General features: G+C 40.3%; 3 protein-coding genes across 5 annotated transcripts in view; 1 reads left to right on the forward strand and 2 right to left on the reverse strand.

Moving 5' to 3' along the window:
• stxbp6 (syntaxin binding protein 6 (amisyn)) overlaps positions 1 to 3639 on the forward strand; it is a 169994-nt gene extending 166355 nt beyond the window's left edge. Inside the window, exon 6 of the mRNA XM_037746202.1 lies at positions 3390 to 3639. Within this exon, the coding sequence (XP_037602130.1) occupies positions 3390 to 3425 (36 nt within the window). The 3' untranslated portion in view covers positions 3426 to 3639. The remainder of the gene's footprint in view (positions 1 to 3389) is intronic.
• Positions 3640 to 4178: 539 nt separating this feature from the next.
• On the reverse strand, positions 4179 to 8180 carry gjd2b (gap junction protein delta 2b). Of its 3 annotated transcripts, XM_037746192.1 has the most exons (3): positions 7694 to 8180; positions 7191 to 7247; positions 4179 to 6228 (listed from the first exon to the last, which is right to left on the reverse strand). In XM_037746192.1, the coding sequence occupies exons 1-3, from the start codon at positions 7762 to 7764 to the stop codon at positions 5385 to 5387; spliced, it is 972 nt and encodes a 323-aa protein (XP_037602120.1). In that variant the 5' UTR covers positions 7765 to 8180; the 3' UTR covers positions 4179 to 5384. The 3 variants fall into 3 exon arrangements, with proteins under 3 accessions (XP_037602120.1, XP_037602122.1, XP_037602121.1); XM_037746194.1 differs by lacking the exon at positions 7191 to 7247 and having other exon boundaries at positions 4179 to 6053; XM_037746193.1 differs by lacking the exon at positions 7191 to 7247.
• A 2804-nt stretch (positions 8181 to 10984) lies between these two features.
• LOC119474278 (actin, alpha cardiac muscle 1) lies at positions 10985 to 15042 on the reverse strand. The gene is made up of 7 exons (XM_037746191.1): positions 14948 to 15042; positions 14422 to 14560; positions 13280 to 13604; positions 13032 to 13193; positions 12658 to 12849; positions 11371 to 11552; positions 10985 to 11300 (listed from the first exon to the last, which is right to left on the reverse strand). Exons 2-7 carry the CDS (start codon positions 14548 to 14550, stop codon positions 11157 to 11159), a joined length of 1134 nt encoding a protein of 377 aa, XP_037602119.1. The 5' UTR covers positions 14551 to 14560; positions 14948 to 15042; the 3' UTR covers positions 10985 to 11156.
• Positions 15043 to 15912: the final 870 nt, after the last annotated feature.

Consider the following 15912-nt stretch of genomic DNA (forward strand, 5'->3'; position numbering starts at 1 on the left):
ATGACAAACTACTTTACCAGAGAAAGTTGGTGCACTGTGGCAAAAAAAGTTGTTTTATTCAGAGGGTTGCGGGTTCCAAATGCTAGAGTTTCATAAAAGAAAAAATGCTGAATGTAGAGAAAACAATTAGCAAAATGCAAACAGGGAAAGTCTCTTTCCCAAAGTTCTCCTTCACCCTAACTAACTCTATCTTAACCTGACCTACCTGGATAAAAAGAGGATGAACACATGAGTTTTTTGGGTTTGGGTGCATTGTGTCCTCGACCAGGTGCTGGCTGTCCCACTGCGAACCTCTGGTTGACAAATCTGTGTATAATCCCCTAATGTTCTTAATCCTGGGGTCACATTAAAAAATGGATGAGAAATTAATCTGCTGTCAAGTCTGTCAGGTATATTTTGTCAGTGCCAGTGCTTATTTTCAACCAAATCCTTCTCTATGAGCCAATACGACCCAGCCACCAACCAAACCAGCCACCTAAATCCCTCTGTACAGACTCTGTCAAATGTTCTCTGTCCCTTTGTCCTTGTACTGTGATGATTTCATTAGAATGGGGAAGTTTAAAAACAAAACACCCAAAGCACAGATCACAGAACGAAAGTTTGGCGCTCTGCTTCCCCCCGAACTGCTATAAAGCAGCAGTGGTGAGGAGGGAGAGAAGCTAGTGTGGCTGGAGACGGAGAAAACTACTTTACACAGCCAGAACAGAGCAGAACAGAGCAGAGCAGAGCGGAGGCTTTTTGCTCCCCTGGCAGACAGAAAGTTAGAAACTTGGTCACACTGTGCAATTGCGTTACGGCTTCCTCCCCCACATGGATGCAAACATCGAGTGTGTTTTGTTTCAATGTCTGCCACGTCTGCCATATCTGCCTATGCCATGCTATGCCGTGCATATGTGCTGCAGTAACCAGGCTAATTTCATTGCTTCTGGCTGAGTGGATCAAAAAGACCCACATTCACCGTTTTCCTTCTGTTTGCTCTCCCCCTTTCATGCAGTAATCTGCGCAAAAAGGCAGAATTAAAGCAGCGCTCCCCCGGAGCCAGCCTTCTCTTTTCAGATTGGTAAAAGAGGAGAAATTGGGAGGACATGCTTGTTTTGGGGCAGAGGGATTGCGGGATTCACTCTCAGGTGAAAGTTCTGGTTTAATCCGTCACATTTTCTGAAAGGCCACACTGAGCAGAGGCTGCTGTAAGAAAAACAGTCGGTTGTGGGTATTTCCTCTCTTCAAAATAATATTCCTATGGTTACATTTAGTAACCGTACAGTGGACAGTTTTAATTAAATATAAGTTAATAAAAAATAGTTACAAATAATTATGTCAAAATGCACAGACAGACACAGAGTTTGAATTATTCCGAGTCCTCCCATGATTGATTCGGTTGTATTTTGGAATCTGTTCAGCTGTCCTCGTCTAACACTTTATTCCAGGAGAGTTGTCAGCATGATGTAAGGTGGCTGCCATGATTGTTAATAAAGGTGTCAGCACTCCAGCTCCATCACTCACCTATGCCATTCCGGCCTTGTCCCTCAAATAAAAACGCACTCTGGTCACGTTATATATATCACATCTGCAAATCTAAACCGCTAAACGTTTTTCTTTTCTTTGTCCTTCTCATGAGGGAAACAACCAAGAAACAAGTAGATCTGCTCATCAAACCCCAAACTAGTCTCTTTTCAGCAGACTCAGGCCTGGGGCTAAACTATTATTTAGCTACATATGATGCCATACTTGCTACTGTAAGACTAATGTAATGTTTAATACAGAATCTAAATGGTTAATGTACTAGTAGAAAACATAATTTACTAATAAACACATAAGTTATACCACGTAATCATCATTTTGACAGGTCTCATTTCAACTCTGGTTTAAAAATGAGGAATAGTTTAATTGAAAGAGCTTTTTTTATATACCGATTTCATTATCTTCCCATACAGCATGCACATTTTACAGTTCTCGGCCAAACAATGACATTCCTATTAGATCAGGTGCCTTCGGACAAAATCTTTGAGTTTGAATGTTACATAAAAAATGTCTAGGAACGGCTGTACTGCAAAACTCAATTTTAATGCTGCATCTTTTTGCCACTTCCGCTACTTTGAACCAGCACCAGTCAGATTTTGAATCATAATAAATGTTCCATAGATGATACTGGTGGGTTCAACGTTATATACTGCAGTGATAAACAGAGAAATGAATTCATATAGGGCTGGGATTTTACTCTGGAACAGCCTGCCTGCTGACCTAAGAACATTATATGACATTATACTCAAACTGTAGACTTTTCTTCTTAGTGCATATATGTAAATACTGAATATTTATGTTATTATATTTATGTTCTGCCTTGCATTTAATCATTATATGAGTATGTGCTTTTTTGTGGAGGTGGATAATTTAATTCAAAATAAAATAATCTTTTATTTTTTAACACCTGCACACCACACACCCCTACAGCATATGATCTTTAATAATATTTTTTTTATCCTGAATGAAAGTGGATAGAGTTATGCTGAGGTGGCCCATATAGCTCATAAAAAAGCAGTTTGTTTATGACCTTAGTGCCTCCCCCTCCCACAGTATACACCCAGGGAGAAGACCTCTCCTCCGATATTAGGGTGTCTCTTCATCGATGACTCACATTAAGGGAGGAAATACGTGTCTAACAATCTCTGTCTTCACCCTGAGCACCTGCAATCACATGAAATCGGAGGTGTTCCCGCAGTGTTTTTGCCTTGTAGTCTTAAAATAGCTTGCGTGCAGCCTTGATGTGTTCTGCTGCAGTTGTCAGGATGGGTAAGGCCAGTAGATAAATGCATAGGGCCTTGAGATTACTTCATCTCTATATACAGTACGTTTGCATCGTCCTAGATGTGTGAATCTGAACCAAGTGAATCGTCATGCACATTTTACATACCGTCTATGTGGCCTGTAACCTGGCTGTCATGACTACAAGAAAATGCAGATGCACAGGTACAGTGTAATCTCTGCTGAGTCCTGCAACACTCACATGATGTAAATGCATGACAGCATGCATAATTGCATTGGAACATACCCCAATAATTTTGCTGGAGTTGGAAACCAGGTTGCAGGATAATCAAACTACCTAAGCATCACAAATGATGATAATTGCATTTAAACATTATGCTGTATTGTATTTCCTTTTTTATTTGTAAAGGTTGATTTATAATTTTCTTTTAATTCTGTGATGCTGTTAGTGTTTTAAAGGTTTTGTAGTAAGACATTTAAGGAGTAACTGAATGCTTAAAAAACATCCAGATGAGCTGGAGAAAAACAGAGAGGGAGATAAAGACGCACACAGGCGTGCACTGCACTGCATCAGAGCAAAGTTGACAAACGGCTCTTCTTTCTTCTGTTTTTCTTTTTTTTTCAAGTTCATGACTCAGGGAGAAATCTGGAGTCCCTGCTGAGTTGGAGACGGATGCGCCGGTGCCGCTGCTCTTCGATTTCTCCCGGCTTTGCAGAGTCATCCTGGCAGGGGAATCATGAAGACACCAGCCCTTCCCAGATTACCTGCAACGGTCAGCTGCATATATATCTCATTTTATCTCTGTGTCTTTACTTCATTCTTACACCCTCTCTCTCTCTCACTCTCTCTCATGTGTGGGCATATCCTTGAGTTCTCTTTTTTTGCTCTCCCCATCTTTTGTTTTCAATCTGACCTTCACAAGGAGTACACGACCTTCCCCTCTCGTCAGGCTGCTTTCTTACATCCTTTCTCCAATGAGAGAAGAAGGGATGAGCAGAGCTGCAGAAAGGGCAGCTCCCATCAGTATTCAGAATCATACTCAGCTTTTAGTCATTCCTGCAGAGTACAAGGAAAGTCACAAACTAAGTTTATAGTGAGACACTGCGAATGTATAGCTCACCATAAGGGCTGAGGGGCAGTGTTGGATTTGATGCATATAAACTAAAAGTTGTGGAGCATAAGTATTGATGTGTCTTGTGGAAGCAGCATCCGTATTGCAACACATTGCAGAGTGATGAGATCCTGTACAAGGTGTGTCCTGCAGTGGGGTTTTTTTTTGTACAGAGTGGGTGTGGCTAACATCTTCACTGCAGCAAGGCAAAATTTCCACTGGATATATACAGTAGGCTGTGTGATAGGTCAGTCGACACAAGCTAGAGCAGCAGACAGCAAAGTACTGCACCTCACACGTTGCTGGTGTACATGAATCCCACTTTTATTTTCCACAGAAAAAAATGATGTTTGTGTTTTCTTCTGGTTTGTTTCGGTTACATTTAAACCACTATGAAAAACTGTAGCACCAGAGCAGATTTCTATTGCCCGTCCTTTGATAAAAATGTCAATTTGTGCTATTTTTTTCAGTTTCGATCAGCTTCGATTAGGGAGGAAACATTTACTTCTTGTATATATAAAAAAAGACTAGCACTTTCATTTCTTTTTCCAGTTATTTTTGCAAAATAAAACAGAGAAAACTGTATGTCTTAGTATTATTATTTTTTCTTCTTCATTTAAATCACAACAAATACATTTAAAGCAAATAAAAAAATTCGGGGGCGGCATTTAGCATAATCCAAGCAGGGAATCAGCTTTCATGATGATTATTATATATTTATATATTTATATGTATACATATATATCATGTTTATATACAAGTATGGCACTTGATTACACAAAAAGCAAGAAAAAAAACACTTCACAAATAAAAAGCAGTGGGCGCTTTGGTGTGTCATAAATTAAGGAAGTCACAGACGTTAGCGTTTTGCAGCAAAATTCACCAGATACTGTTTTGCAAGTCAGCTATAAAGCAATGGAATGGTTACATATGTTAAGGTCAGTGGTGCAACACAGGCAACATAAAATAAAACATGAATTGTACGCTTGATGTATTTCAACTAGAGGTCATAGAACCATAAGCCAGTAAAGGATTTATATATCTAATGCATATATAAATCAGGATGATAAAGATTTGTCCTTTTGGTGCCATTTAATTAGGTTTATGCCAAAAAAAAAAACAGGTGGAAAGAAAAATGTCTTAAAAAAACACCATCAGGTCAGTATAGCACATTTTGGATAAGGTCAGGCCCCCCCAGTGTTCACCTCTTTAGTGCAATTTTTTTGCATTTTTTACTCTCTTCAAGTACAGCAGCCCACAAAGAGTAAATGATGTGAACACAGTCTCCTTTTTAAGCGTCTTACACAGTATAAACATTACTAAAAAGTTGCATCAGTGCAATAATAAATAAGTAAACAAACGTGTAACACCTCTCACGCTTGCCATGAAAAGTCCTTACAACAAATCAAAAAGCCCACTCTTTTAAAAAGTCATGAATTTTTAGGCGTGCGGAGCTGTCCCATCATGTCCATCATAATTTCTTTTTTTTATACATCTTTTTCTTCCTTTTTACACATAAGCAGAGTCACTGGATTGAGTGCGTCCAAAATTGGGCACACTCATCCTGGGCAAGTCCTTGTTTCTGATCTCGTAAATGGACTTCCGTCGAGCTTGCACGCCTCTCACAGCCGTTTTGATTTTCCTCCAACCCAAGTGGTTGAGTTCGGCCAAGTTCAGCACCACGCAGAACCCGCTCACCGCGAACATGAACACCAGGAACACGGTCTTCTCCGTGGGTCTGGACACGTAGCACTCGACGTCTTTGATGCATGGGTAGCGATCGCACTCGTACACCGACGGCACGTTGAATCCGTACAAGAAATACTGACCCACCAAGAAGCCAATCTCCAGCGCGTTCCTGAACACCACCTGGATGATGTAAAACCTGGAGATGCCCTCCTGGCGACGCATTTTGGACTTTGTAGTTCTCATGGCCGAGTTAGGGATCTCTTTGACTTCCAAGCAGTCCGGCTCGGCTTCTTTAGTGGAGTTCTCCGTGTTCTGAAGTACTCCATTGACGATTGTGTTCTTGATCTTTTTGCTCTCGTCTCTCTTCAGCGAGTCTTGATCCTTGTCTAGTGTCAGATACACCGTCGAGTAGCGTCGCTCCTTCTGCTTGGCCGACTGGTGCACCGAGTACGTGATAAAGCAAAGACTCGGCGTGCACACCATGATGATCTGAAAAACCCAATATCTAATGTGTGAAATGGGAAATGCCTTGTCGTAGCATGCCTGGTTGCAGCCCGGTTGCAAGGTGTTACAAACAAACATGGTTTGCTCGTCATCATAGACAGTCTCTCCAACTATTGCTACGATTAGAATCCGGAAGATGACCACCACTGTTAGTAGGATCCTAAAAAGCAAGCAAACAAACAAACAAATGTGAAAAATAAGTGTAGATTTAAATATATATATATATATATATGTGTTGTGTAATTTCACTGACACACAAATATGTGTGGTTGAGTTGTGGCTGAAGCGCTCACAGTACTTGATTTAAGTGGAGCTGTCCAGTGCTGAAACTAGGACGCCCATATGTGTTGTGTTTTTACTGTGTTTTGTGTGGTTTTGGTGTGTGTTTTTCTGATTTCTTATTTGGAAATGAAATAAGTGTAGATTTTATATATATATATATATGTATGTATATATATATATATGTGTGTTGTGTTTTTCACTAACACACAAATATGTGTGGTTGAGCTGTGGCTGAAGCGCTCACAGTATTGTTGGATTTAAAGGGAGCTGTCCAGTGCTGAAACTAGGACGCTCTTGAGGACCATATGTGTTGTGTTTTTACTGTGTTTGGTGTGTGTTTTTCTGATTTAATGTGTGAAATGAAATAAGTGTAGATTTGATATATATATATGTGTGTGTGTGTGTTGTGTTTTCACTGACACAAATATGTGTGGTTGAGTTGTGGCTGAAGCGCTCACAGTATTGTTGGATTTAAGAGGAGCTGTCCAGTGCTGAAACTAGGACGCTCTTGAGGACCATATGTGTTGTGTTTTTACTGTGTTTTTTGTGTTTTTTGTGTAGATTTTAGTAGATTTTATATATATATGTGTGTGTGTTGTGTTTTCACTGACACAAATATGTGTGGTGTTGAGTTGTGGCAGAAGCGCTCACAGTATTGTTGGATTTAAAGGTGGAGCTGTCCAGTGCTGAACCTACAGGACGCTCTTGTCTTGAGGATATGTGTTGTTGATTTTTACTGTGTTTTTGTGTGTTTTTGGGGTGTGTGTGTTTTTCTGATTTTCATGTGTGAAAATGAAATGGCAATGTAAAAAGCAAATCGGCGTTGCTTTTGACTTGTACCTGTGTGCGTTAATGGAAAGCTTTGATAACGCCGACTCTCCATCTCTTTCTGCCTCCCTGTGAGTGCACAACCACCACTCAAAACTCACCAACAAACACCAAAATGGTTGAAAAGTGGATGAATGAATACGTGAAATATGATTTTTTTTTTTTTTTTTTTTTTTTTTTTTTTTAAAGTTTAAAGGCTGTTATGCAAAAAACACCAATCCTGCAGGTTCTGAAACGACAGCTGGTTTTTTTTTTTTTTTTTTTTTTTTACTTCTCGTTTTAGAAGGAGGAGGTAAAAAAAGGGGTAAAATCTGTGAAGTGACAAAGACAGAAAAAATCCACAAAACACAGACACGGAGGAGGACACCACCATGGGGGCAACCATGCTACAAGAAAAAGATCCTTGAGAGGCACAAAGACAGAAACGGGGGACTGGGAACCATGCTAAAGACGATCCTGGAGGCTGCTGCGTTTTTCTTCGTTTGGTTCTTTTTTTTTTTGGTTGATCATCTTACCTTCCTATCATAGTAGAGTGCTGCTGGACAGCAGCCTCCAGGAGCCTCTCTAGTATAGTCCATTCCCCCATTTCTGAGCATCCGGAGAAGACTAGAGCACAACGGCACTCTGTTCAATCCCTCCAAAAAAAAAATATGTCCCGTCCTGTCTCTCGCTCTCTCTCTGACTCTCGTTGTTTCTCAGTCTCCAAAACGTCCGAGTTTTAGCTCAAAAACGCATCCGTCACTGGATGCATCCACCGTCCACCGTCTCTCTCCGTCTCTCTGCGTCTCCTATCTGGTTGGTTGTGTTGCTTTGCGCGCAGTGAGCTCCAGTAGCGTGCGTCCTGCTGTGTGTGCTGTGAGCGCTCCCATAAAACGTTTGCCACACTTTTTTTTTCCTTGTCATGGGAGTCTGAAGGGGCTGATTACTATAAGCCCTCCTATTTTCGATTCTTCAGATCAGGTTGATGGGTATACTGCGCGCTGCTGCGTCTGGACGGATGGAGGGAGGTTGGATTTAATGTCTTGCCAGCGTTAATCCGCCTTTAAGTAGTCTCCCCCCCCCCACCCTCCTCCCATGCGTCACGTATACGCGCAGACAGGTCGCTGGAGAGCAGCCAGGAGTATCAACCAGGAGGGCTTCTGATTTTCAATAGTTCAGTTTGGTATATGGCGTTCAGTGGACACTGCTGTGGACAGATTGTGTGTCCAGAGTGTTGGGTTGTAGACCTCTAGTGCCTTGAGTTTTTTTGCATTTTAAGCATGAGTGGCTCCTAACCCTGGCTGTGTTGTTATCACACTGAACTCAGTGAACTACAGAGACCACATGTGCACTACACTGTAAACAATTGCTGTTAATTTACAGCAGGATTTCAACAGTATTAACCTGTTATTGCTAAAAAAAAAAAAACAGTGCTTTACTGTTAATACAAAAGATGTTAAATTACGCTCATAGGACGTTTTTTTTAACTGAACTATAATGCATTCTTAAAAAAACATCACTTTACTGCTGATCAACTGTCTAAAGTATCATCAGTAACAGTTTCATGCAGTATTGTTTAAATTCTAGGACCTGATCTGCACATGTGAGGCTTGTACATTGTTAGCTCTGTTCTTCACTCACATGTTGTTCTGGTTTGCATTCTGTGCTTGTAGCCAGCTATAGACAGACATTTTGGGGAAAAGTGTCAACAAGTCTATTATAGCCTTTTTCCTAACAAGTGCCTTTAATTGTATTTAGTGTGACTATTCCTATGTCTGTAACCTGATAAGTGTATTCATCTAGGCAAAAAAATATGTTTATTAAAATGTATGTAAAAAATACAACCTAAATAGTGCATTAAAACAAATCAGCAAGATAATGTAAAATAAAGGTGAAAACAGCTATATAATGTATCTTTAAACAGTAAATTAACTGTAAAATACTATGAAATTAATACAAAAAAACAGTTCAAACTGTATTTTTCATTAACAGTACAAAGCTGTAAATTTCAGCGACAGTATAATAATGTTAATTTTACAATAACATAAAGGCAACCCTGCTGCCAGTTCTTTACTGTTATTTTACTAGGAAATTCTTAACAGTGTATAACAATATCCATCCTTCCTGGACAGGGTGTTCATGGGCACAAGGGTCAAGGTGACTTCCATGTGTTTTTAAACTTGTCAGTGTTATGCAGATAGTTACAAAGACGTGTAGCCTCGGCTATATGCAATGTGATATCACATTATTTTAACAAAAAGCTATTGTTCAATGCTTATTATCTGCAACCTATATATGGGCTTTATAAATGGAGCCAATCTTCCTGTCTTGGAGCGGACAGCCTCAACATGCCCAGAGGCATCCCTCCCCATGTCGCTGGCAGAGCTGTTGTTTTCACCTCGGGCAAAGATGATGCTCTGGATACAGTGACAGAGTGAAAGTACCATCCGAGTTGCTAATCGCTTTACAAGGCAGCCTGCCTGCCTGCCTCTCTCTCCCTCTCTCTCTCTCTCTGTCTCTCTGTCTCTCTCTCTCTGTGTGGAGGTTTAAAAATAGAAGTGAAATGTGTGACCCTGCCCTGTATATATAGCTCTCTGAGATTTGATCAACTTAGAGCGCTGCATTGTGTGTGCTCTAATATTAGACGATTGTGTTGTTTGACACTATTCATGTCATAGTTATTAAGGCAATTGTTTATTTAAACAAAAAACTATGGATCAAGACTGCATGTAGCTTATATAAGAAACTAGTCAATTTCCCCCCCTTAAGTAAAATAGTGCATCATATTAAGTTTCTTATCATATTTTATTATAAAGTAGTATAATCACATATATAATCTCATATAACCATAGCAGTAACCAGCAGTATTTCTGTTTATTGAATTTGAATCCCATTCAGGTGTCAGGAAGTTTTTGGTACCTACTTAGTTATTTGTTTAACTCCTTGCTAACCAAGTTATTTTTAGTATTATTTATGTTATTCAGAGGTGGAAGAAGTACTCAGATCCTTTACTTCAATAAATGTAGAAATGTAACAGTCTGAAAATACTCTGTTACAAGTAAAAATACTGAAGTAAAAGTACAAAAGTATTATCAGTAACATTAAAGTATCAAAAGTAAAAGTAGTCAAAATGCAGAATGGCTCCTTTTAGTGTAATATTATTATGGAATATAATATTAGTCTGTAACTTGTAAGAGCATTTTAATGATGTAGTTCATCAATGTGAGTCAATTTCAGATACTTTTGTGTACTACTGGCTGGGTACTGCATTATATCATATAAGCATATCATGTTATATACTTTTATTTAAAAAGTAACGAGTAACTACAGCTGTCAAATACACGTGGTGGAGTAAGAAGTACAATGTTCCCCTCTGAAATGTAGTAAATTAGAAGTATAAAGTGGCAGAGAATGGAAATACTTGAGTAAATTATGTCAGAATTGTACTAAAGTACAGTACTTGAGTAAATGTAGTTAGTTACATCCCACCATTGATGTTATTATTCGCATCATGTAAATGTATCCAGCACAGGGAGCCAGTGTGAGCTTTGTCCAACCTGGGAAACGGGGGATTACCGATCACCTGTTTTCACTCAATAAAACTTTGTGCGGTTAATTTCTCATGAGGTGGCTTATCCTCTCCGCTCACTGTAATCTTTTCTAATTCAAATCTTTAATAACCTTTACTCATCCCGTCACGTGACAGAAGGACAGAGCGATCGCGGCTTTCGAGAGACACAACACAGAGTTTATAGATCCTAAACCAGATTCTGAAAAACAACAACCTTATGTTCCAGATTTAAACTGAAAAGAAAGAAAGATGCAAGTCCTGGGGCTCGATTATTTATAAACCTGTACATATCCACATATAAATTGCACTTTAGTGTAAACACAGAATTTGACGCCAACACCCAAATTGGTGCTTTGGAGCCATGAATTGGGTCGTTTCTGGCACAGAAAGGGGGAGGTAACGGGGTGAGGAAGAGGGCAGTCTGGCGCTTAGAAGCACTTCCTGTGGACGATGGAGGGTCCAGCCTCGTCGTACTCCTGCTTGCTGATCCACATCTGCTGGAAGGTGGACAGGGAGGCGAGGATGGAGCCGCCGATCCACACGGAGTACTTCCTCTCAGGGGGGGCGATGATCTAAACACAAACACACCTGTTAATCTGGGACTCTGCTCAGAGAAATGTCACAGTCATCTTTATAAATCACCTTAATCTTCATGGTGCTGGGGGCCAGAGCAGTGATCTCCTTCTGCATGCGGTCAGCGATACCAGGGTACATGGTGGTGCCGCCGGACATGACGTTGTTGGCGTACAGGTCCTTACGGATGTCAATGTCACACTTCATGATGCTGTTGTAAGTGGTTTCGTGAATGCCAGCAGATTCCATGCCTGTGCAAACACAGCGGACAAGTTAGTGGGTTTTACCCCCCCCACGCTGCAAAGAAAAACATCTGACTCCGCAGTCAGCTGTCATAACAGGTGCTGAAACGGACAGCTCCGCCAACAGCTGCGCGCTCTGTGGCGTAAATGTGAACAATAAGCCCCTGCTTTAGATTACTTGTGCCTATTTATCGGCCTTGAAGTGGTGAGAAGGTGGATAAACTGTGACCACCAGTTGGTGATCTTATTTTGGCAGCCAACCACTAATATGAGCAATAAACACGTCTATTTTTGGAAAAAATATCCCGTTCATCCACCAGTATTTATTCTGATTTAGATACTTATGTTCAGTGGTGGAATGTAAATTAAATACATTTACTTAAGTACTGTAGCTTTAGTTACTTTGCAGATTTAGATTACAAATACAAATCTTAAATCAACTAATAATTTATGATCTATTATTATAGGTGAACTAACCCAGCAATATATAAAGTAGTTAAAATTAACTTCACTTTTACCAGCTCCAACATAAATGTGATGAACACATTAATGCATCACTGATTATAGTCCAGTAATATAATTCTGAAATGGGCCATTCTGCATAATGAGTACTTTTACTTGTGGTTCTTTAAGTATATATTGATGCTAATACTTTTGCACTTTTACTTAAGTAAACAGTTTAATGCAGGACTTTTACTTGTAACAGAGTATTTCTACACTGTGGTATTGCTACTTTACTCAAGTAAAAGATCTGAGTAAGCTACTTCTTCTAACACTGTTTATGTTTGCCTGAAACTCTGTGCAATCTGTTCAAAAGGCGAGTTTACTCTCAACCTGTTTCAAAACAGTTTAACATTATCTTGGATTTTACTTTTTTCCATGCACTGATAAGATCATTTGGTTAAGATTTAGAGTCAAATTTGATTTGTGCCCAAAAACAAGTGAAAATATAATTTAATTTGTTTAAATAAAAAAAGATACTTTAGGCTAACTCTATTACTTAAATGACTATAATAAAGACTTAAAGTCAAATCACTGTATGACACCTTTAAAGATGCTCATGGGCAGTGTCACAACAACTAAATGAATGGTGTCTGTGCTCGCCTTTACGCACCAATGAATGAGGGCTGGAAGAGGGTCTCTGGGCAGCGGAAACGCTCGTTGCCGATGGTAATGACCTGCCCGTCGGGCAACTCGTAGCTCTTCTCCAGGGAGGAGGAGGAGGCGGCGGTGGCCATCTCATTCTCAAAGTCCAGAGCCACGTAGCACAGCTTTTCCTTGATGTCACGCACGATCTCACGCTCAGCTGGAGGGGATCAGATTTGTTTTATGTCGGTCAAATGTGCATCATCAAAGAAATATGGGAAGATAATTACATGTGCGTGAAAAGTATTCCCGCCTGGTTTGCAATATCTTAAACAATTTGTTAGAATGAAAAATATACTTTCTCCAAAACAAAGGACATTATGAATCAGTAAGCCTACTCACCGGTTGTAACAAAAGAGTATCCACGCTCAGTCAGGATCTTCATCAGGTAATCTGTGAGGTCACGACCAGCCAAATCCAAACGCATGATGGCGTGAGGAAGAGCGTAACCCTCATAGATGGGCACGTTATGGGTCACACCGTCACCGGAGTCCAGGACAATACCTGATGATGAATACGTGAACATTTGTCTCATACATTAACTCACTGAACAAAGTTGCTTTGCACACCTGAGGAATCTGTCATCATACCTGTGGTACGTCCAGAGGCGTACAGGGACAGCACGGCCTGGATGGCTACGTACATAGCGGGGACATTGAAAGTCTCGAACATGATCTGGGTCATCTTCTCTCTGTTGGCCTTTGGGTTGAGGGGGGCCTCTGTCAGCAGGGTGGGGTGCTCCTCTGGGGCCACACGCAGCTCGTTGTAGAAGGTGTGATGCCAGATCTTCTCCATGTCGTCCCAGTTGGTGATGATGCCGTGCTCGATGGGGTACTTCAGGGTCAGGATGCCTCTTTTGCTCTGGGCCTCGTCGCCGACGTAGGAGTCCTTCTGGCCCATACCAACCATGACGCCCTGATAACGGCACACATCAGGAAATTAGTGATGTAGTGGAGAACTACTAACCATCACAGAGTATCATAACTACCACTATACAGTATGCAGAATCAAACTGTGTTTTCAGAATAATGATGTTTTTCTCAGTTGCATCATTTTGGCACACAATTACGGGCAGTGGCGCTGGCCTTCACCCAAAGCCATGGATTGTTTTTATGTGATGTGAACAAGTTAACCTTCATCCTACCAACCTATTTAACATAACTTATTTCTACTCAAAACATTATTAGTTATCATTAGTTAGTTAGTTATGAATGTCATCTTAAGAAAAACAGATTGTTATTATTATTTTAGGAAAGGTACAGTTAATTTGCATATTGTGTAAAACAAAAATAGACACATGAGGAAATCTGTGTCTGCTGCATCTCTGTCTGTCTCCTTCAAAATGATGTACAGAGTGCCCCTACCCCCCTGATAGTTTGTGATACTTTAAATTAGTCTCCATGGCAAACATTTTAATCTATTCAATTTTAAATATTTTAACTGCACAGGCTGCAATTTGGTGCTTTTGACTGGGATCCCCTGAGACCCCAATTACATTGGTGTTTTTAAAAAGCACAAGCCTAATTAAAACAGAAACAGAAAACGATGGTATGAAGTCATTAGGAACAAATGGATTGACAAAGTCATGAAAAACTGGAATGATAGAATAAAGCACCTGTGAGATATGACAAAAAAAGTACCTCTGGGGTCAGCGGGGCCCCCAGTTGGTAGGATGAGGGTCAAAGTGATACTCATCTTAATGTCTGTGAAGTTTATTAATAGTTTACTTTACCTGGTGACGGGGGCGGCCAACGATGGAAGGGAAGACGGCGCGAGGTGCGTCATCGCCGGCAAACCCAGCTTTCACCAGGCCGGATCCGTTATCACACACCAGGGCGGTAGTCTCTTCGTCATCGCACATGATGTCAGCTCTGCAACACACACAGAGACACACTGTTAGGTCCTGTGTTTGTTTGGATTGGGTGATTGAAGATAGTGCCTTCTTTTTTTTGTGAACAAACAAGGGAATGGTGATATTATATACTATAGAAATGCATGTTATAGTATTGGGTTAGTATTTGCATTTTCTTTGTTGAAAGAACTGAAAAGTTAATATTGTTTGAGCATTTCACAACGACTATAATCCACAATCCGCAAAAGAAAAGAAGTTGATGATCCGTTTCTGTTAGATGATGATGACATTCGGTTAAGCAAATGTGGAAATCACTGCCATTTGTGTTAAAAATGAATCAATCCTCTTGTGGTAGATCCACTGGTTGGTCCTTTTTAGTCCTTCGGTCAGCCGTGCGGGTACTCACCAGATCAGCACCAGACGCCGGATCTTGAGTGTGTGAACCAGGGGTGCCGAATTGTCAACGTCAGACCAATTTATACCCTCACACGTCTCCATATTTGGTAGCCCATTGCCCCATTGACAACACCCACTCCTTGAAGGGCATGACAGGGAAAGGGAACTCCCGAGTGGACATCTGTGCCTGCTGCAGGGAGGACAGCGGTGAGGACAGACAGACAGACAATGACAGGCTTCCTTTTGATCTTTTCCCTACCGATAAATCACAATAATATTACTGAAAAAAAAAACACTCTCTGTGGAAGGCCTACTCTATTGAATAATAGAGACAGTATGACAAAATTATGTCTAATGTCAGTATAATATTAATAAAATATCAGTGTTTTAACAAATGCAAACCAAATAAAACGTCCAATTGAAGGACACAGGCCGCAATAATCAGTGGATTTAAAATCGAAAGAGACACATTTCTTCCTCTTAACTCAAGTCAAGAACAAGGGTCTGATGACTTGTAAAATTAATACATAGTCTCAGCTTTGTTTTTGGTATTCTAGATAATACGCTTTCTATTGTTTTGTGTCTGTGTTTCTGGGAAGGTCTTGTAAACATACATGAGTTTAGACTGGCAGGACACATGTTTCCCTACAGTAGCAAATGGAGACACCACTTGTGCCACACAGCTGGTGTCAACAGCTGTTTGACTCTATTAGAAGCTCCAAACTCCACAGATCAGATTTGTGTGAACAAAGAGGGGGGAAGCCACTGCGGCAGACCAAACATTCCCATTTTAGTACAGCACGAGTGTGTCCCCCACTCAGAACTGTTTTATTAAATTTCATGCACATATATTCATATAAAAAGTATGCTAATGGACTCACCATATGGCAAATGAAAAGATATTTTTTTGCCGATACATTCATAAATTTAATTAGCATAAAATCAATGAGATTCCATAATTCTAATGAGCTGCTT

This window comes from Sebastes umbrosus, chromosome 16, assembly GCF_015220745.1.
Source record: "Sebastes umbrosus isolate fSebUmb1 chromosome 16, fSebUmb1.pri, whole genome shotgun sequence".
Lineage (NCBI taxonomy): Eukaryota > Metazoa > Chordata > Actinopteri > Perciformes > Sebastidae > Sebastes > Sebastes umbrosus.

What these genes read in the sequence shown, in the direction of transcription:
- gjd2b (XM_037746192.1), bottom strand. Translation starts at nt 7,764, where the DNA reads ATGGGGGAATGGACTATACTAGAGAGGCTCCTGGAGGCTGCTGTCCAG. An exon ending in CACTCTACTATGATAGGAAG is followed by an intron (nt 7,248 to 7,693) that starts GTAAGATGATCA and finishes GTGCACTCACAG; the next exon opens with GGAGGCAGAAAGAGATGGAG. An exon ending in CTTTCCATTAACGCACACAG is followed by an intron (nt 6,229 to 7,190) that starts GTACAAGTCAAA and finishes CTTGCTTTTTAG; the next exon opens with GATCCTACTAACAGTGGTGG.
- LOC119474278 (XM_037746191.1), bottom strand. Translation starts at nt 14,550, where the DNA reads ATGTGCGATGACGAAGAGACTACCGCCCTGGTGTGTGATAACGGATCC. An exon ending in CGCCTCTGGACGTACCACAG is followed by an intron (nt 13,194 to 13,279) that starts GTATGATGACAG and finishes ATTCATCATCAG; the next exon opens with GTATTGTCCTGGACTCCGGT. An exon ending in CTTCCAGCCCTCATTCATTG is followed by an intron (nt 11,553 to 12,657) that starts GTGCGTAAAGGC and finishes GTGTTTGCACAG; the next exon opens with GCATGGAATCTGCTGGCATT.